Raw genomic sequence first — 21,423 nt, forward strand, 5'->3', positions numbered from 1 at the left:
TAGGGCAGAGAAAGAGGGGTGTGTGATGAATCCTGCTCTTCCGTTCCAGTGTGGCAAGGATATGTCAATCATCTTCATACTTTCCCATTTTCCTTGCAAAGGCCTTCCCTGTCACTTAAAATAATCACCAGCCTTTCTGGGAATCCTTTAATTATTCTTCTGACTTTGGGATCATCAGAGGTACCTTGGAGCTATGTCAGCCAATATAGTGGTTACGCATCGGGCTGCGAACCTCAGGGTCAGTAGTTCGAAACTACCAGCTGGTCCGTGGGAGAAAGGTGAGGCTTTCTGCTTCCGTAAAGAGTCACAGCCTCGGAAACCCTGTACAGGGTCGCTATGAGTCGGAACCAACTCCATGGCACATAATAACAATAATAATCTACCTGTGGATACTGAGCACTTGAAATGTGACTAGTCTAAACTGACATATGGTGTAAATATATAATATAAAACAGATTTAGTACAAAAACATAATAATAACTATCTCATTAACATATTATATCAATTACATGTTGAATTGATCATATTTTGGATATAATGTTTAAATCTATTATCAAACTTAATTTTATATGCTTTATTTTCTTTAATGTGGCTATTAGACATGTAGGGCTACATGTGTGGCATCCTCTGTCCTTTAGATCACCACCATCAAGATAGAAGAGCCAGGAGCTGAGTGTGTCCTTGGACCCAAGATCCCTTTGCTGAGAAGTTCCTTGACACAGAGAAAGGCCAAGATACATGGAGATCTCCAAGAAACATGGGCCCATGGATACTTCTTCCAGAGCCAGCAGTCGCTGACACCCTGAATTTTGACTTCTAGTCTCCTAAACTGCTGGGGTACCTGCTTGGAACAGCTTTCTGGTGTTCTGCTTCCCTGACACTTGTCCACATTATTCAGAGAGCTCTTGAAAGTACACTGACCAGATGGATGAAAAGCAGATAGGGGAGAGTCCTGAGGGAAGGCCAGAAGTCGTTACTATAGTGCTTGATATAATGCTTGGGGAACCTGGATGTGTCACCAATTTCCAGAGTGATCCATAGACCTGTAGGCACAACTCTGACGTCTTATCTTTGTTCACGCTATTCTCTGCACTAAAAATGCTCTCTCCTCACTTCCCCAGTTGCTAACTTTTACCTTTCATTTAAAAATTCCCCAAATCTTGATGGTCTGTTTTCTAGGCAGGGCCATCTGAACAAAACACCTTCAATCCAAAACATCCTGGCATTACGAACACTGATAGTACTGGTTCCCAAACTTTTAGACTACAAAAAAAAAAAATGTTTTCCCCTTCTGGTGAGATGCTATAGGATCAACACTAAATTGCAAACCACAAGATAAATGGTTCAAACCCACCAGCTGCTCCTCAGAAACCCTCTATAGGGTCACTATGGGTTGCAACCAACTCAACTCAAAGACACTTAATAACACTTGCTCACATTAAAAAATCAGAAAATGAATATATGCAAAAGGAGGAAATTGAAGTCACCTTTGGTTAATTTGATAAGACCCCTCTTCGTGCAAAAATATTTTACGGATTCCCCATTTTCATTGTGTTTTTAGTATCTTGATTGAAAAAAATACATAATAAACCCCAAATTACCTATCAGTAATGATTTTAAGTAAATTTAAATAAATACTTTATTGTCATGATAATATTGCAGTAAGGCGCTCTGTTAGCGTAGTGGTTACAAGTCAGGCTGCTAACCTCACGGTCAGCAGTAGAAAGATGAGGCTTTCTGTTCCTCTAAAGATTTACAGCCTCAAAAATCCTATTCAGGGTCGCTATGAGTCAGAATTGACTCCACGGCACACCACCACTACCACCAATATTGCAGTATTTGAAAAGTAATAGTATACTTGTTGTTGTTGTGGCTAAGTGCTGTCCAGTCAGTTCCCAACTCATAGTGACCGAGTATAGGGTTTCAGAGGAGCAAATGGTGGGTTTGAATCACTGACCTTGTGTTTAGCAATTCAGTGCTTATCCTCCAGCACCATACTTCATATGTTGTCATTACTATCATTGATTTGATTCCGACACATAGCGACTCTTTGTAGGGTTTTCGAGGAGCGACTTCCGACCCTATGGTTCAAACCGACCTTGTGGTTCAGTGTTTATCCTACAGCACCACACCAGGAGTGCTTACTACATATAAGGCATGCCATATGCAACTCAACTCAAAATGCAAACCAATCAAAATACCAATACACTGCATATATGACATATTTTGATTGGGTTGCATTTTGAGTTCGGTAACATCATTTCCAGGTCCTCTCTGTGTTTTGGGAAGACAGGTTTCCTTTTTTATTATTTAAATAAGGCATTTTTAAAAGGAAGCCCTGGTGGTGCTGTAGAATAAGCACTGGACTGCTAACCTCAAGGTAGTTAATTTAAGCCCATCAGCCTCTCCGTGGGAGAAAGATGAGACAGTCTCAGAAACCCTTTACAGAGTCTCTGAGTCAGAATCTACTTGTTGACAGTGAGTTTGGTGCTGCCCTGGGATTTTCAAAAACTGGAGCTGGGAAGCTCCCCAACCACAAAGAATGGGACCACAAGGGGGCGGTACTGTAGTGAGGCGCTTCCCTAGACAGTTTGGATATAAACTGTTAGAAATAGTCACTGCTTACACTTTCTAATGAAAGGATTGGAGAAAACGTAGACCAAGGAGAGATGTAAGGAGGATGTTAAGAACAAGAGCCAAGAGAGGCTTATGGGGATATTCACTCAGCATTGCCTGCCAACTATAGGCAGCCTTTCCTGTTGTTAAGTACCCTCACGTCAGTTCTGACTCTTAGTGACCCCTGAATAGGGTTTCTAAGAAACTGCGGTGAGCCTGAACCGCAGACCTTGTGGTTCAAACCAATTTTGCAATCCAGGACTTCATAGGCAGCCTTACTATACATTGATTAAAATAAGGCACAGTTATGCCATGGAATATTTTATAACAATTAAGGATACATGGCAAATGAAAACAAACTGACAGGAAAAAACCTTTATGCTAAATACTGTGAAAAGAGCTAGCTACATAACTGTATGTCCAGGTTTTGTCTATCAACTTTGCTTTAAAAATAAAAATAACAGTGACACTATGGGTGATTTCCTTGCCTTATTATTTACAACTTCTTTTATAATTTAAATTTTTTTAAGTTATCGTTAAGTAGCCTTTTCCAATCTTCTTTATGAGTTAGGACTCAAATATCACTTTCTTTCCCAAACTTTCCTCAGTTCTTCCATCAGAAGAACAGAAGTCTTCATTAAAATTACGACACTTAGCAAGTGTTAAATTGCGTGTGGGGAAGGCAATATACAACAAGAAGGGGGTTGGCAAAGGAAAGATGACGGTATGGAAGACACCGAGGAGTGCAAGAGTTAAAATGAACAGGGTGGAAACTGGAATCATTGCAACGACACAAAGTGTATGATTTGTTGATTGGGAGAACTGATGATCTGCTCTGTAAACCTTCAATCCTCCATTCACAACAAAAAGTTGAAAAACAAATAAATAAAAAGCAGTACTCGGTTTGGGGTCTTAATCTTATTCCACCTCATCTTTTAGTCCCTTTGGTGCACGTCTTCCTCCTTTTCATAGCGGTCCTGCGTCTGCCTTCTCCGTACCGACCCCAACGCCTAGATCAGACCAAGACTAAGCCGAGCTGTTGTAAAAAGTTAAATCAGATTTGGCCCCAGGTGGCTCTCGGAGTCCAATGAACCGTAACCCAAAGGTTAAATACAAAACGCTGAGATCAAGTGCCGACGCCCTGACGTCTGGCTACCGGCTACCGACCTCCCTCTAGGCTGTAGGGTAATTTGACCAGCGGGTTCCGGAGCGGAGCCTCTCGTGAGTAATTGCGCCAATCAACGCTCTGGGCGGCGGAAATAAAAGCACTTTCGGATTAGCAATTAGATGACGCGACGCCAGAAGTTTGTCTCTTTGGAGGCACCGTCCACGTTTGCGTCCAGCTCGTGTCATGTGACCGCGGGGTGCTCAAAGCCTGTAGTGGAGAAGGAAGCGACTAGCTGCGGGGTCCAAAACCCTGGCTGACAGTGGGTGGGATGGAGACAACCTTGGAACAGCACTTGGAGGACACGTGAGTAGTGCGGGCCTCTTCGGTCTACGCTAAAGTCGTGGCGAGAACGGCTGGAGAGGAACAAAGGGCGTGAGCTTGAGTGCCAATCCGGGTGTCTGGGGGAAGATCGGGGCGTGGGATGTGGCTGTGAGACCCTCCTCGGCAGCGAAGGGCGTATTGGTAACCCGGAATTAAAATTCCATCTCTCTCATCCCTCCTCGGAGCGAGTCTCCGGGGTTCTAACAGGAGACCAGAATCGCCTGTCATGGTGAAATTGTCTTCTACTATGGCCAGGGCCGTTTCTACAAGAATTTTAGAAAATAGGTTTAACTTTGGGGACAGATGTATAAGGTGTACAGAGTCAAGACCAGAAATAGAAACGCAGCGGTGCCTCCCAGTTGCGTAACCAGCCAGTGGGTTGATACTTAAGGAGCTAAAAGACATCTCTTATTTTTTTCCAAAAGGTATTATCTTTTTTTTCTAATGGGCATTATCTATGTAAGATTCAGAGTTCCTGAGTTGTGTAAACGTTAGCGCGCCGGGCTTTTAACAAGAAGGTTAAAAATTCCCAGAAGCCTGGGAAGAAGGCCTGATGATCTACTTCTGAAAAATCAGCCATTGAAAATCCTATGCAGCAAACTTAAGGTCGCCAAGAGTCAGAGTTGTTTGGAGAGTAAGTGGTGTGTGTGTTTCACAATTAGAAAAGTATCAACACTTTCTTCCCAACAATGTACTCCAGTTTACCACTTCCTCAGCAGAAGGCAACCTTTGGTTACTTACGTCTTATTGCTTAAAACTTGAGTTTCTCAACAGTTTTTTAGATGAGTTAATACTATGTTAAAGCATGCACTTTCAAAAAAAAAAACTTAGCTGCTACAGTCTTTGTATCCCCACAAAGCTCAGCCATGCCTGTAAAATCTTTTGTCTCATTACATTTAAATCAATTTTTGTTGCTAGTTGCAGGCCAACCTTGTTCATGGCAGAATAAAGTGTTGCTTGGCCCTCTGGTGATCGGTTGCTGATTGTTCCATTATGATCTATTTCATTGGCTGATTTTCAAAAATAGATTTCCGGGACTTTTTTCCTAGTCTATTTTAGTCTAGAAACTCTGCTGAAACTTGTTGGGCATCATAGCAACATGCCAGCCTTTGCTGCACACAGGTGCATTGGCTGGGAATACATCCTGGGTTTTCTGCATGCTATTGTTTTTAATGCCGTCCAGTCAGTTACAACTCATAGTGGCCCTATATAGGGTTTCTGAGAAGCGGGTGGTAGATTTGAACCGTCATACTTGCGGTTCAAACCAGCCTTGCGGTCCATTGCTTGTCCTACAGTGCCATCCCAGGACTCCAAGGGTCCCCTGCATGGGAGATGAAAATTCCAACACAGAACCGCTAGTGCATCATGATTCACTTTAACATAACACTTTATCCCCTTGAAGTGAGGGAAGGGTGCTGGGGTGGGGGTGGGCGTGGCTAAATTAAAAAAAAGAAAAGTTGAGAAATGCCAATTTAAAACACTTAAAACAGTGCCTGTTGCATAGGAAGCCTGTCGAATATGAAGTGTTAAAATAGTTACTTAAATTCATTTTCTCATATCACATTTTACCCTTCCTGTGATTCTGGAACTAGAATGAAGAATCCATCTATTGTTGGAGTCCTATGCACAGATTCACAAGGACTGAATCTGGGCTGTAAGTATCTCACACCAACCCTCTGGTAAAGCTTTTGATGTTGCCTTGGAGCTTGGGTGTGCTTTTATTTCTCTGGCTATTATTTCCTGTTAACTCTTACTTTTGTGAAAGTAGAGATTATATCCAAATAATAAGAGAGGTGGTGGCGGCTGTGTGCCGTGGAGTCGGTTCTGACTCATAGCGACCCTATACAGGGTTTCCGAGGCTATAAACCTTTATGGGAGCAGAAAGCCTCATCTTTCTCCCGCGGAACAGCAGGTAGTTTCAAACTGCTGACCTTGCGGTTCACAGCCCAATTCATAATAATAATAAGAGTAGGAAGTTGGAATTTTTCAATTAGTACTTATGAAAGGAGAAATGTTCTTTCAATTCAACCACTAAACATTTGTCTCTACTAAATTAATATTTGCGTCATTTTAATTTGGGTATAGAAGGAACCCAAAAAATGACAGTAATTATCATTTATTGAATATTTTGCCATATGCCAGGACAGTGCTAGGCTTTATATACTTTATCATTAATTTTCACTATAATGTTGCAAGGCGGGTGGTGCTTTAAAATCCAGCTGTGCTTACTAGTGAGTGCTGTCGTCATTGTTGCTGTTAAGTGCCATCTTGTCAGTTCTGACTCATGGCGACCCTGTATAGGGTTTCCGAGGGGCAGCTGGTGGGTTTGAACTGGTGACCTTGAGGTTAGTAGTCTAGTGTTTATCCTGCAGCACCACAATAGGCAGTAAAATATGCCTACTTAAAAATGGGCTTCACCTATGTGAAAATAATGTGGGAGCCATGCCTTCCCCTATCTTCACAAGGGGGAAAAAGAATCAAACTCAAAATCAGCCCAAGGTTGATTTCCTGTGAAGCGGAGGTCAGACATGCTTCCACTCTACAACTTTCTTTACCCTATTCTGACACCAACCATTCCTTCCTCAGTACTCTGTTTCACATCTGGGATCCGTAATCCATTGCAGCGGTCACACAGACCTCATAACAATATTCATGTTTATGGGGTGTATTAGGGAAGTGAACAGGATACAATTCAGGATGAAAACCAACTCAGGATGCAGCAGTTCTCCAGTCAGGAACGCCTCTTGTCTGCTATATTACAGGCACACCTCACTCTTGTCTTCGACTTCTCAGCCAACTGGCCCCTTGGTTGCTCTGTCTTTCCATGCCACTGCCGTTGCTGTTTTTTATAGGTAGGGATCTCCTGCTCCACTCATGCTATTCCTTCTTGATGGTTCTGGGCTCTTCCATTCCTGTGTCTGATATGGCTCCTTTTAAGCCTAGCTGGAGGACAAAACGAACCAATCCTAGCCTTAGAGTCCTGTATACCTTATTTGCATGGCCACATCCAATCACTTGATGGGAATTAAGACTTTGGATGTTGTTGAGTGCCATCCAGTCAGTTCCAACCCATAGCAACCCTGTATAGGGTTTCCAAGGAGAGGCTGGTGAGCTTGAACTGCTGACCTCGTGATTCATACTGACTTTGCAGTGCAGTGCCTTAACCCACAGCACTATACAAGGACTCCAACTGGATTTAACCTGCTACTCTTCCATTTGTTAATGCTGTGAACTTGGATTTAAAAAAAGAGCGTCTCTGAGCCTGTCTTTTTTCTGAATTGTTTAATAATTTTACTAAAAATAGAATTGCGTATTTACTGAACTCTTAGTATGTGGCCAATTGTTGGTCTCAGTGCTTTACATATATGAACTTATTTAATCCTTGTAACAATCCTGTGAAGTAGATATTATTTTCCCCCATTTCACAGATGAAGAAATTAAGTCAGGTAGCTAGTAAGTGGTTGAACTAGGATTTGAGTATGGCTCCAAAGCCTCTTTTTAAATCACAGTACTATAAAATTATATGTTGTTCTTAGGTGCCGTTGAGTTGGTCCTGACTCATAGTGATCCTGTGTACAATAGAACAATAAAACACTGCTCATCCCTGGGCCATTCTCACAGTTAACGCTATGTCTGAGCTCATTATGGAAGCCACTGTGTCAGTCCATCTGATTGAGGGTCTTCCTCTTTTTGGCTGATCCTCTACTTTACCAAGCCTGATGGCCTCCAGGAACTGGTCTCTCCTGTTGGCATGTCTAAAGTACATGAGATGGAAGTCTGGCCATCCTCACTTCTGAAGAGTGTTCTGGCTGTACCTCTTTGAAAACAGATTTGTTCATTCTTCTGTCAGTCCATTGTATATTTAATATATTCTTTGTTAAACACAATTCAAAGGCATCAATTCACCTGACTTGGGTCAGGTGCACCTTAGTCCTCAAGGTGATATTTTGCTTTATAACACTGTAAAGAGGTCTTTTGCAGCATATTTGTCCAGTGCAATACATTGTTTGATTTCCTGGCTGCTGCTTCTAGGAGTGTTGATTATGGATGCAAGTAAAGTGAAATCCTTAGGTTCAGTGTTTCCTCCATGTATTATGATGGTGTCTATTGATCCAGTTGTGAGGATCTTTGTTTTCTTTGTGTTGAGGTGTAATCCATACTGAAGGCTGTAGTCTTTGATCTCATCAACAAGTGCTTCAAATTCTGCTTTTCAACAAGCAAGGTTGTATCATCTGCATTTCACAGGATGTTAATGACTCTTCCAATCCTAATGTTGCATCCTTCAGAGTCTAGCTTCTCAGATTATTTGTTCAACATACAGATTGAATAAGTATTGTTGTTGTTGTTGTTAAGTGCCATCGAGTCGGGTCCGACCCATAGCGACCCTGTACAGGGTTTCCGAGGGTGTAAATCTTTTACGGGAGTAGAAAGCCTCATCTTTCTCCCGCGGAGCGGCTGATAGTTTCGAACCGCTGACCTTAAGGTTCGCAGCCCGATTCATAACCACTACGCTACCAGAACCTGATAACACACCTTTTCTGATTTTAAACCATGGTACCCACTTGTTTTGCTTGAACAGCTGCCTCTTGGCCTGTACAGGTCCCACTTGAGCACAATTAAGTATTCTGGAAATTCTATTCTTTGCAGTGTTATCCATGTAACTATGATCTACACCGTCCTGTGCCTTTGCATAGTCAATAAAACACAGATAAATATCTTTCTGATATTTTCTGCTTCCAGCTAAGATCCATTTGACATCAGCAATTCCATGTTGATGAACTACTGCAACTGGTTTGAATTCTCTTCAGCCAAATTTTACTAGAGTATGCCAGCCGCTCCGCGGGAGAAAGATGAGGCTTTCTACTCCCGTAAAGATTTACACCCTCGGAAACCCTGTACAGGGTCGCTATGGGTCGGAACTGACTCGACGGCACTTAACAACAACAACAATGCTATTAATAAAGAGCTCTGGTAGCGTAGTGGTTACGAATCGGGCTGCTAATCTCATAGTCAGCAGTTCGAAACTACCAGCTGTTCTGCAGGAGAAAGATGAGGCTTTTTGCTCCAGTAAAGATTTACAGCCTTGGAAACCCTATGCAGGGTCTCTATGAGTTGGAACCAACTCCACGGCACATAACAACAACAACAGTGCTTTTAATGATAGTGTTCAGTAATTTTTGCATTTTGTTGGGACACTTTTCTTTGGGATTAATACAGATTAGAACATTTTTCTTTGGAATTAGTAAAGTTCTCTTCCAGTCAGTTGACCATGTAGGTAGCTGTCTTGCAAACTGCTTGGCATAGCCAAGTGGGTGCTTCCAGTATTGTATCTGTTTGTTGAAACATCTCAAGTTTGTATTTGGTCACTTTTTGGAGCCTTGCTTTATACCAGTACTAACAGTGCAATTTTAGACATCTTCCTTCAACACCACTGACTCTTTAGTGCCATCTTATGCTGCCTCCTGAGATGGTTGAATGTTGACCAATTATTTTTGGTATAGTGACTATATATTCCTAACCCCACTTTCTCATGATGCTTCTTGAGTGTTCAAATGAGTGGTAGTAATCACAGATGAGGAAGTAAATCCAGAAAGAATAACCAAAGAACCGACACCTTGTACAAGAATTTTTTAGACTCTGAATTTTGGATGTGCAGGTAACTGAAAGGGGTGATCTGTGTAATTCAGGATTTGCACACAGATCAGTCGGTGGGAGGGAAAAAGGGGGGAAACTTTTTTTAAAATCGTATATCATTGTGAAACAGATTTATATACTTTTATTTCAGAGGGTACGAGTTAGGGTTAGGACTTTGGCTAGATCAAGGCTAGGCCTAGGGTTTTGTGTAGTGTTAGGGTTATGAGTAGAGTTAAGACTAGGCTAGGAGTAGGAATTAGTCTAGTTTTAGGGTTACAGTTAGGTTTAGTTTCATTTGTATTTCTTGAAATGTGCTTGATTTTTCTTTTCAATTGGAAGTTCTGTAACTATACTGTTCCCTCTTTAGTTTTTTTTTGTTTTTTTTTTTTGTTATTTTTGTTATAAACTGATAACTCTGGTCCCGTATTTTCTATCTTGTTGTTTTGCTTTACTTAGGATATTTGTATATCTGGTTTAAGTTCTGGTTGATATTGTCATGTAAATTAATCTTGGGTTGTTGTTGGTTCTCTGTCCCAGGAACTTCCTTGGTGTAACAGTGGTCTGAATATTGAGAGATTTGTCTTCAAGCTCACTGATTCGGCCATCTGCTGATTCAGTTCTGCTTTTCTGCCCCTCCCTGTATTCTCTATTTCTGAAATATTAGAAGTAATCTTCTGGATTTCTATTTGCTGTTTTTGTATGGTTTCTAAGCTTTCATTTGTTTTGTTAGTTTGTTCTTGTAATGTTTTCTGAATTCTTCTAAAGCTTTTTTCTGTGTTCTCTTTGCTTTCATATGCAGCTTTCTTGACCATTCTCTCAATCTGCTGAAGGTTCATAAATATTCTTTTGAATTCCTTATCACATAATTCCAATACCATTCCTGGTACTGTACTTTCTAACATTGTATTTTGTTCACTTGTTTGAGCCACTCTGTTGTTTCTTGATGTAAGCTGAAATTGTTGTCTCTAAGACGTTGTGGTATCATATTTGTATTTAACTGATGATTGTATGTTGGTGTGTTCTCAGGGACTCACCACCTGTCTCTGGTGGGTTGTCATGGAGACTAGAAGTATATAATCAATTCTCTGTTTGCTGTTTATGTGAGGTAGTTCAGGGCAGGTTTGTCTGATGTTGGCTGCTACTTATCATTGATCAGGTCGCACAGGAGTGGGTAGAGGTGCCCAGTGCGTGGCGACATAGGAGGCATGGGTGTGATTGGGCTGTATGGACACAGTTGCTGTTTCCCAAAATAGACAACAGCAATAAAATATCTAATGAGGAAAAATTCACTAGCTTCTAAATATGAGAGTGCCTGACCCCAGGCAGAGGAGAGTCTGCATAGGAGTGGGTGCCACTGGCCACTAGGCAGAAAAAGTAGGGGCTCGCCAGGCCCCCTATCACCAGTAGGACCTGGGGAACAAGGGAGAACTGAATCCAACCTCCAGCTGTCCTCCTGTGCCTTTAGGCCATTGTGTTGATCATCAGCTGCCTGCACCAGGCCAGGCCAGGCCAGGCCAGCCAACAGCCCACCTGTCTACAACCCAGCTTCTCCCACTCAGCGTTCCGTTCACCTCTCTGTCCTTTGTCTCAATTGCCCACCACCTGTATCTGTGTCATTTGGTCTCCCGTGTCCTTGTTGTAGAGGGTCTGCTCAGTGCATCTACCTACTCCACCATCTTGCCCCAGAAGTCAGAAAAAAAGAAACATTTTTAAAGAACTTCTCAGGATACCTAATGAAAAGGCTGAAATTCTAGTGCGGAAATCTAAACCAAATGAATTCTTTCAAAGATTTTCAAGGTCTGAAAGGCTGCATTCTGGCTAACCACTTTATGTCTCATAAAACAATACTAAAGTCCTAAACTCTGCCATGATTTTTCGGTGTATTACATACTTCATTTTAGGCTTATTGTTTCCTTTATGTACAGAAATATATTTTAAAGTAAACTAGTCATTACTTTTTGTCTCTGGAACTCAAGATTTAGTAATTATCTCCAGGCTAAAGCATACATTACTAAAAAGCAATTCTATTGACATTTAAAAACAGCCAGCTTATATCCATTCTAGCCAAAATAATTGCTCACAGCGTATTCACATATGCTGTCAAGGTGGTCCTGTGACTGAAGTCTTGAGTAAAGATTTTTATATCCTTTGAGGTTGAGTTCGGTAAAAGGAAATCAGATTTCCCATAAGGAATTGATTAATTGGTTTCAACAGGTTTCTTGCTCTTACTGACTGCTTTTTGTCAGTCTCACCTCTGAATTTCTTGTTGGTTTCAATACGGTTCCTATAAAATGAATTTATTACTCTCAGACGGACTTAAATTACCACTCCTTTGTATCTTTGAGAAGGTGTTTAGAGATGGTGAGAGGAATGACTTTGAAAATTGAGTGTCTGTTATCACTGTAATGATTTAAGAACTGTTATGAGGCGTTCTCACTGATGTAACCAGTTGAGAATCAGGACAAAAGCATTTCATGTCAGTACCTCAACTAAAGGACAGTGAATGGAGCCCTTTTTTTTTTTTTGAAAAAAAAAAAAAAATCAATGAAAACTGTTCTAGCGCTGTATTCATCTTTAGAAAACATGGTGACATGGTATCTCTGTCTTCCAGGTCGTGGGACCCTGTCAGATGAGCATGCTGGGGTGATATCTGTTCTAGCCCAACAAGCAGCTAAGCTCACCTCTGACCCCACAGATATTCCTGTGGTGTGTCTAGAATCAGATAACGGGTAAGTAGATGTCAACAGATTCCTTTCCTTTTTGCTCCAAAAAAAAACCCCCAAGGAAACTGAACTGCCCTGAATTCATTAGTGATTTTTCATTCAGAGTTCTGGTAATGGCCTCAACAGGGTATAGAGTTTACTTTCTGTGAGTACTTTGCGGGGTGTTCTTCCTTTGGACTACAGTGGCGATATTAATCTCTAAAACTGATGTGCTTTCAAGTCACAGTGACCTTTAAATGAAGAGTACAAATTACACTGAAACCTGTGAGAGCCTGCTCTGTTTTTCTAGGTCTCACAAGTTTTCTGCTTTTGACAAGATTCAATTTTTAACACTTTTCTGTCTCTCATTTTAGTGGAAAATACTCTCTGATAGGTTCCAGCTTTAACAGATTTTACTGTATAATAAAAAGAGAAAGTAATAAATAGCACAGAAGACTAACTAAAGAACAAAACTACTTCTGTAGAAATAGGATGCACTAAAGATATTCTAAGTAAAAGGGTTTTCTCAATTAAGTTAAAAAAAAGCAGAGTACACAGTATGATCAGTATCACAATGAGAAAAAATGTCTATCTACCCATTTCTCACTTACTGACTTGCTTAGATTCCAAAGACCAAGTTGTTATGCAGAAATGGAAGGTTTTTTGTTTTTTCCTGTTTTCAGACCATCCATTTGCCCAGTTTTGTTTTGTTTTTTAATTAAAACAATATGATCATAGAACTAATAACCACTAGCGTAGTGGTTACAAATTGGGCTGCTCACCTCAGGGTCAGCAGTTCAAAACTACCAGCTGTTCCGCAGGAGAAAGATGAGGCTTTCTGCTCCCGTAAAGATTTATAGCCTCGGAAATCCTGTACCAGGGTCACTATAAGTCAGAACGTACACCATGGCACATAACAACAACAAAGGACTTACCAATGTGCTCATTACTGTAATGAATCCAGTTAAGGATTATTCATTTATAGAGAAGGAGGATTGGAAGAGACAGAGCCTGGGTGCATGACTAAGGGCCCACTATGTAACCGCTCTACCTCCCTCCGTGCTGAGTCAGAGCTTCCCGTGGGAGCCTCCCCCAGGGCTCCACTGCAACCCCTGCTTTCATAATCCCTAGCCTGGCAGGCCCTGTGAGGGCATTGGGAGCCTGGCTGCATACCCATTCCCACCAAGGCGGAGGCCTCAGGCCAATTCACCTCCCTTTGGATGTCATCAAACTCACACATATTTCTTCTAAACACCATCTCAGATGCCTCTTTTTTTCCTTCCTTCCCACCCCACAGTAGTTTTGACCTGTAGGATCTCAGGCTGCATAGGAGGTAGGAACCAGGAATAGGCATCCCCTGGTTCCAGGCTGCCTTTGTATTCACCTGGAGGCTATGACCACAGACACCTTGCCCTTGCTGGCAGGAAGGGGCAGAGGGCAAAAGACAGAGCAGCCCAGCTTCCTGGAAACCACATCAGGAACCTTCTCAAGGGAGAGAGTTGCACCATGCTTGCCACCCACCTCATTGATGGCAGAGTTGTCAGATGCTCACCAGCTGCTTCTTGGAAACCCTAGACAGGGTCGCCATGGGTCGAAAATGACTTGATGGCACTTAACAACAACAGATAATGAGATAGTCTGTAAATGAAGAGTAACTGTTTAATACGTTGTTGTCGTTAAGTGCTGTGGAGGTGGTTCCAACTTATAGCAACCCTGTATAGCATTTCCAAGGAGCAACTGGTGAGTTTGAACCACTTACCATGTGGTTCAAACTGACCTTGCAATTCAATTCAGTGCTTTATCCCACAACATCACACCAGGACTCCAAATGTATAATATGTTGTTGTTGTTAAGTACCGTGAAGTCAGTTCTGACTCATAAGTGACCCTGCATAGGGTTTCTGAGGCTGTAAATCTTTACGGGGGCAGAAAGCCTCATCTTTCTTCTGCGGAACAGCTGGTAGTTTCAAACTGCTGACCTTAAGGTTAGCAGCCCAATTCGTAACCACTACGCTACCAGAGCTTAAATGTATAATGTACATGTAGATGAAAACAAACTCATGAAATATTAATCGTGGTTCTCTTTGGGTGATAGGATTATGGAATTAATTTTACTTTCATATTTTATACTTTTATGTCTTTTCCAAATATTTTACCATACAAATAAATACTGCATTTACAACTAGGAAAAATGGCGAGTACTTTTTCATTGTGTACCATCCCCCAGATGGTGGGAACTATTAGCGTGCTCAGCTGCTACTTGAAGTTTACAGGTTCAAGTCCACTGAGAGGCACCTTGGAAGAAAAGCCTGGCTATCTCCTTTAAAAATCACTCATTGAAAGCCCTATGATGAGTGGTTCCACTGCGACACATATGGGTTGTCATGAGTTGGAGTCTAATCCATAGCAAGTGAAGGCCTGGGGTGGGGAAGCATCCTTACACTGACTCCCCGCTATAAAGCTTTACTGAAAATCTTCTTCTTTGCCTTTCAGGAACATTATGATCCAGAAACACGATGGCATCACGGTGGCAGTGCACAAAATGGCCTCTTGACATATCCATTCTCCAGCCAATTTTGTTTATTCTATTATTAAGCTATTAAAGTTCCTGTAGTTAGACCATTCATTTCATGTGCATCAGACATGTGTTTTCTTTCTTGTTTTGTTTTGTTGGAACATTTCATTGATTAAGGTGGAAGTTTATGAAACAAATGCGTTTCTCATTCAACAGTTAATACACAGATAGTGTTGTGACATTGGTTGCAATCCCCTCAGTGTGTCAGCACTCTCCCCACTTCAGCCCTGGGTTCCCTGTTTCCATTTGCCCCGCTTTCTTGTTGCTTCCTGCCTTCTGAAGTTTGTGTTGGCAAAGGTACCTTTTTGGTTGCTTCTAGTTGAATGCTCTGTGGGGCATATTCTTCACAGGTGTTCCTGATCACCTGGGCCTATAGGCCTGCCTAGTGTTTATAAGCCTGGCGGGAGTCCTGGTGTGCGGCGCTGCAGGATAAGCACTGGACTGCAAGGTTGTTAGAACCTCATGAGGTTGGCAGTTCAGATTCACTAGCCACTCCATAGAAACCCTGTAGAGTTGCTCAGAGTCTGAACCAACTCTATAGCACTTAACAGTTGTCTAGCTGTAAGGTGATCTCCCAAGAGTGGGTTCAACTTTGAGTTTGAAGGGTGTCTAAGGGCCATAGTCTGGGAATTCCACCCGTCTCTCTCAGACCAGAAAGCCTGGTCTTTTTTTATGAATTTGAGTTTTTTCTGTGTTCTCATTCTGTCAAGGCCCTTATGCTGTGATCTCAGCAGAATCTCTCTCTAGTGGTAGCCAGGCACCATCTAGTTTTTCAGGTCTCAGGCGTGTGGAGGCTGTGGTTCTTGGAGTCCACTAGCCCTTTGGACTAATGGTTTCCTTCCGTCTTTGATTTTCTTCACTCTTTCTTCCAGACAGGGAGGGATCAGTAGTCATGTCTTACATGGCCACTTGCCAGCTTTAAGACATTGGACATTTCTCTTAGTATAAGCTGCTTTGAGGCACTCTATGGACTAGCCTACTAAAATATTGATAAGAAAGGATCGTGTTTTAAAGCAGCATGTCTAGGTTATTTTGTATATAGAAATTTGTTACATTCAATATATCTGGTTGGAGGAAAGTTTGGATCTTAATTCTTTATATCAAATGTTTTTATTTTTCAATTATCAAATTGCAATTTTTAAAAAAGGCCTTTGTACCAACTACTTGCTTCTCATTCAACTGTTAAGTGCCAGTGAGTTGGTTCTGACTCATAGCAAACCTGTGTAGGGTTTCCAGGGAGTAGCTGGTAAGTTTGAACCGCTGACCTTGCAGTGCAAACTGATCTTGCAGTCCAGTGCTTTACTCTACAGCCCCACACCAGGACTCCCCTCATGCAGAAGCTTCCTAAAATATCTATATTCTCACAGGAATATTCGTTGATATTTGAAACTAGCATTTCCTATCCCATAATTATGACATAATGGCTAATAAATATTTTAAAGTACTTACTGTGTGCCAGGATTCAATTCTCATTAACAACTTTTCTGGTAAGGAATTAGCGACTCACCATTTAGGCTCATGATTCCAATTGAGAGCCTATGCTCTTAACTCTATAGACTTTCCACAGAAATAGGCATGTTTGGCCAGAAAAAAAGTATTTTGTATGACAGTGTAGATCAGAGTTAACCTTCTCAACTTTTTTAATTCTTTGCAAACTATGTAAAATTATGCAAGAAACAAAACACTTTTGTTAAATTGGAATGCAGTTTTTGTTCTTTTAACAATTTAGTAGTGACATTATAAAATAGAATTTATCATTTATTTTTAAATGTTAAGTATCTACAAATAGTGTAGTGGTTACGAATCGGGCTGTGAACCACAGGTCAGCAGTTCAAAACTACCAGCTGTTCATGGGAGAAAGATGAGGCTTTCTGCTCCCATAAACATTTACAGCCTCAGAAACTCTGTACAGGGTTGCTATGAGTTGGAACCGACTCCACGACACATAACCACCACCATCTCCAAAGTATAAGGTGGTATGTGAGGATACAAAGATTTAATAACGTGGCTCAAATCTTTGTACTTTAATAGGAATATTGATGTATCTTGTCTTTACCAATACCTGACATTTAGCACATGTGCTGCTTTTATTTTGTGTGTTACTGTATTTGAGTATATGAACTCTATGAGGGCAGCAGCTTTGTCTTATTCACAGATGTACTTGAGCAACCAGAGCAGTTCATAGAACATAGTAAGCACTCAACATTTGCTATGTACAAATTTGGAGTCCTGGTGTGGTGCTGTGGGTTAATGCACTGGACTGCAAACTTGGTTTGAACCTCAAGATTGGCAGTTCAGGTTCACCAGCTACTCATCAAAAACTCTATACAGTGTCACTATGGGTTGGAACCGACTAGAAGGCACTTAACAAGAAATACAAATTGGGCTGCTAATTGCAAGGTAAGCAGTTTGAATCTCCCAGCTGCTCCATGGGAGAAAGGTGAGGCTTTCTGCTCCTGTAAAGATTTATGGCCTTAGAAACACTATACAGGGTCGCTGAGTCAGAACCGACTCTACAGCACACCAAGTGGATCAATTATAATTAAAACGGATTTTTGTGGTATCAACTGGCCTTCCAAAAATAAATGGAATTTTTGCAGCAAGGGATGCAGGGTTTCCAGGTAGAGGTAATGGTAATGACAAAGATAAGTGATAAAAAGAATCTTCGTGTACAAATGGTAGTTGGGTCTTTGAGATACGAGTTTAAAAAGGTGGAAAATAGGGTACCCAACTCAAGGAACTTGAATGTATGCTTTTCAAGAATTTTAGGTCTTCTGCTAGAATGAGTTTTGGAACAGGGGAGAGCCAAAGTAGAGCTTTAAAAATGAATCTGAGGTAGACCAGCTACTGAAACTTCCTTTGGGTTCATCTAGCCCAGAGGGCAGTGGGTTTCTCTTTAATTGACCTTTCTGGCCCTAGGTTTAAAATTCTGCTAAAATGATTTGCTGGACAAGTCTTGCAAAGGGATTGGTTAGGTACTTTGCAAATTGTTGCTGTTGTTAATAAGTGCTGTCGAGTAGGTTCCGACCCATAGCGACCCTGTATAGGGTTTCTGAGGAGCAGCTGATGAGCTTGAACTGTTGACCTTGCAGTTCAAATAGCTTTGCAGTCTGGCACATTAACCCACAGCGCTACACCAGGACTCTGCTTCAATTACATGGCTGTGTCATAATTGAGGGATTATTCAGTTTTGCCATTCTGCTAGGCTTAAAAGAGCCAAGCCCACAGAGGTTGAGGGGGACCTCATGGTCATCTAGAAGAACCTAGAGCCAAACCTAATTTTCTGTGTAAATTTTCACTGAAAACACATTCTAACGCTTTCCTTTTTTCAAACCTGGAGTAGCACTTCTTTGGACCTCATAGTTCCTGTGTTTGACCTCCCAGGCCTAGTAGAGAGAGCAGTAGATTCTGAAGATAGCAAGAGAGGATGCAGCTAGAGTAACTGGCATGAGACAGTGGGATGTGGCCGTGGACCCCTGGAATGAGCCATGTGTGTGGGGTGCCTCCAGGCACACTGTGTGAAGAGTTGTAATACTTGTCAGAGAGGGCAGAGGCTAAGTGAAGGCTAGGCGACGGGCCAGAGAATCAGGCTGCCTGTATACATGGCAGAGAAGGAAGCCGTGAGCTGTCTTGCTTGAAGCTGTCCTGATGAAAAACTATTCTGAGTTGTATTGTGTTACCTCCACATTGATCATGATCCCAAACTGTAACCTGGGACTTCCCTAAGAAACTCCATGACCCTTGTAGCAAATCATCAAATGCAGCAGAGAAGTAGAAAGTGCCATGGGGTGGACCACCAGTATCAGACTTGGTTTAAAAAAAAAAGGCTGGCAAGGGAATATATATCTGACCTTGACCTCATAGGAATCAGTTTTGTGCTGATGGTGATTATCTTCCCCCTCATGAATTTGGACAGGTTCAGACAAAGTAATAAAGCCAGTCTTCAGTGAAGCTACATATTCTAAGCAGTTTAGCTTGCATTTAGCTCATTTACTCGTCTTCATCTTACAAGGTGTTATCAACATTTTAGAGAGGAAGAAGTAAGTTCAGCAAGATCCAGTAAGTAGCTCAGGATCAAAAATGAGAAACAAGAATTTTCAGAAAGAAAGAGTACACTGAATTGTCTGGGTGATAGGTGAGAAGAATTGGAGTTCTTAGACAAGTCAATTCAAACGGAAAAATTAGAGAAAGGGCTGGTTTCGATTTTAGATAATGTTGAAATTACATTTCTGACAGGTTACCTTGGTGATGATGCTCAATAATAAATGTACCAAATGTTCAGTGTGTACCTGCCATAGTGTTAAACCAGCAAAATTGAAAGTTCTTACCCTCCCAAACCCTGCCATTCCCTGGTGCTGCAGTTCCTCACTGGGCCTCACTGAATTCCTATCATTCTGGCTTATCAGTTCTGAGAACTACAAATTCTTGCCCCAGGGCTTCCATGTTTACATTCCCTTTGCCTAGAATGTGGCGTGACCTGCTTTCCACCTGCTGCTTCCTTTCCATACCGTAGCTAACTCTCAGGATCATAAAGGTCCTATCTGACGGTTAAATATTAAGATCCCCTTAGTAAACTCAGTAAGGGCAAGTACCTTATTGATCTAAGGAGCTCTGGTAGTGTAGTGGTTATGAGTTGGGCTGCTAACCTCAAAGTCAGCTAGTTTGAAACTACCAGCAGTTCCGTAGGAGAAGGATAAGGCTTTCTGCTCCCATAAATATTTACAGCCTTGGAAACCCTATGCAGGGTTGTTAAGATGCGGAACTGACTCCACATCTCTTTCACACCTGTATCCTGTATTTGCTTCTGTTTGAGGCTGTAACATATTGCCATAAAATTAAATAACACAATTTTATTCTTAACAGTTTTGGAGATGATGATGTTAAGTGACGTTGAGTTGGTTCCGACTCATAGTGACCCTGGTAAAGAGTTTCCAAGGAACAGCTAGTTGTTAACAGCCCAGTGCTTATCCTACAGCGCTACACAAGGCCTTCAGTTTTGGAGCTAAGGCCAAAATTTGTCTCACTGGGCTAAAGTACAATTATCTGCAGGGCTAGTGCTTCTGGAAGATCCAGGAGAGAATTTGTTCCCTTGCCTACTTTAGCTTCTAAAAGCTACTGTCTTCCTCTTCCTTGGTTTGTGGCCCCTTCCTTTCTCCAGCTTCAAAGCCTTCTGTGTAGCATCTTTAAATCTCTCTCAGATTCCAGCATACATGTCATATTTTCTTGTCTTTGACCCTCTTTGCTGTTGTGTCAACTCCAACTCATGACAGCCTTATGTACAGCAAAATGAAATGTTGCCCAGTTCTGTGCCATCTTGATTATGGGGATGTTTGAGTCCACTATGCAGCTAGTGTCAGTCCATCTCACTAAGGGTCTGACCCTCCTACCTCCCTTTTATAAGGACCCTTGTGATTACAGCAGGCCGAACCAGATCATCCAGAGTAATCTTATCTCAAAATCCTTAATTTAAAAATGCAAAGCTCTCTTTTGGTAAGGTAACATTATTTATGGGTTCTAGGAATTAGAATATGAACATATTTAGTGAGCTGTTTTTCTGTCTACTATATGCCCACCCTGTTTGCACACTGCCTGGCCCATACAAGCTAACTTGTCTATTGAGTAAAATTAAGAAATGATCATACTTTCTTATTCTTCATAAACAACCCTTTGAGATGGAGTGTTGTTGTTGTGAAATGCCACAGAGTAGGCTCCGAGCCATAGCGACCCTGTATAGAATTTCTAAGGAGCAACTGGTGAGCTTGAACCGACCTTGTAGTTCAAATGGCTTTGTAGTCTGGCGCATTAACCTACAGCACCAGGACTGTGTTTTTAAGTGCCCGCGAGTCAATTCCGACCTATAGCGACCCTGTACAGGGTTTCCAAGGAGCAGCTGGTGAGTCTGAACCCACCAACTTTGCATTTCAAACAACTTTGCCATCTGACGCATTAGCCCACAGCACCACAACAGGACTGTAGTGTACCCAATTTTACTGATGAAACAAAGGGCTTGTCCTGGAAAGAGCTCAGAGTTGGAGCAACAGATTTTCTCTCCTCCATAAAGCAAAAGCTAAAGTAGGATTCTATGAGGAGTTCCCAACATCACCAGGTTTACTGATTTGCCATGAGGATTCCTTAAACTCAGCATCTATTTGTACTTAACATGTAGTCATCTTTACAGTGAAGGGATACAAAGCAGAATCAGCAAAGGGAAAAGGAGTACGGGGCAAAGCCCAGAGAAAACCAGGCAGGATCTTCTAAGAATCCTCTTAATTCCTGCAATGAGTGTAATTATGTATGTGAAATACTGTCAACCAAGCAAGTTCAGTAGAAATCTAATGCCCAGTTTTTATTGGAGGTTGGTCATGTAAGCACCCTTTGCTAGCATGTATCAAAGTTCCAGACTCCCAG

The 21,423-nt window shown here is 41.7% G+C and overlaps 1 protein-coding gene across 1 annotated transcript; it reads left to right on the forward strand.

Moving 5' to 3' along the window:
• The first annotated feature begins 4,046 nt into the window (after positions 1–4,046).
• LAMTOR5 (late endosomal/lysosomal adaptor, MAPK and MTOR activator 5) lies at positions 4,047–14,994 on the forward strand. Its single transcript, XM_006865935.1, has 4 exons — positions 4,047–4,087; positions 5,698–5,759; positions 12,351–12,468; positions 14,934–14,994. The coding sequence occupies exons 1-4, from the start codon at positions 4,053–4,055 to the stop codon at positions 14,992–14,994; spliced, it is 276 nt and encodes a 91-aa protein (XP_006865997.1). The 5' UTR covers positions 4,047–4,052.
• The last annotated feature ends 6,429 nt before the right edge of the window (positions 14,995–21,423 follow it).

Source organism: Chrysochloris asiatica, unplaced genomic scaffold (genome assembly GCF_000296735.1).
Source record: "Chrysochloris asiatica unplaced genomic scaffold, ChrAsi1.0 scaffold00085, whole genome shotgun sequence".
Classification (NCBI taxonomy): domain Eukaryota; kingdom Metazoa; phylum Chordata; class Mammalia; order Afrosoricida; family Chrysochloridae; genus Chrysochloris; species Chrysochloris asiatica.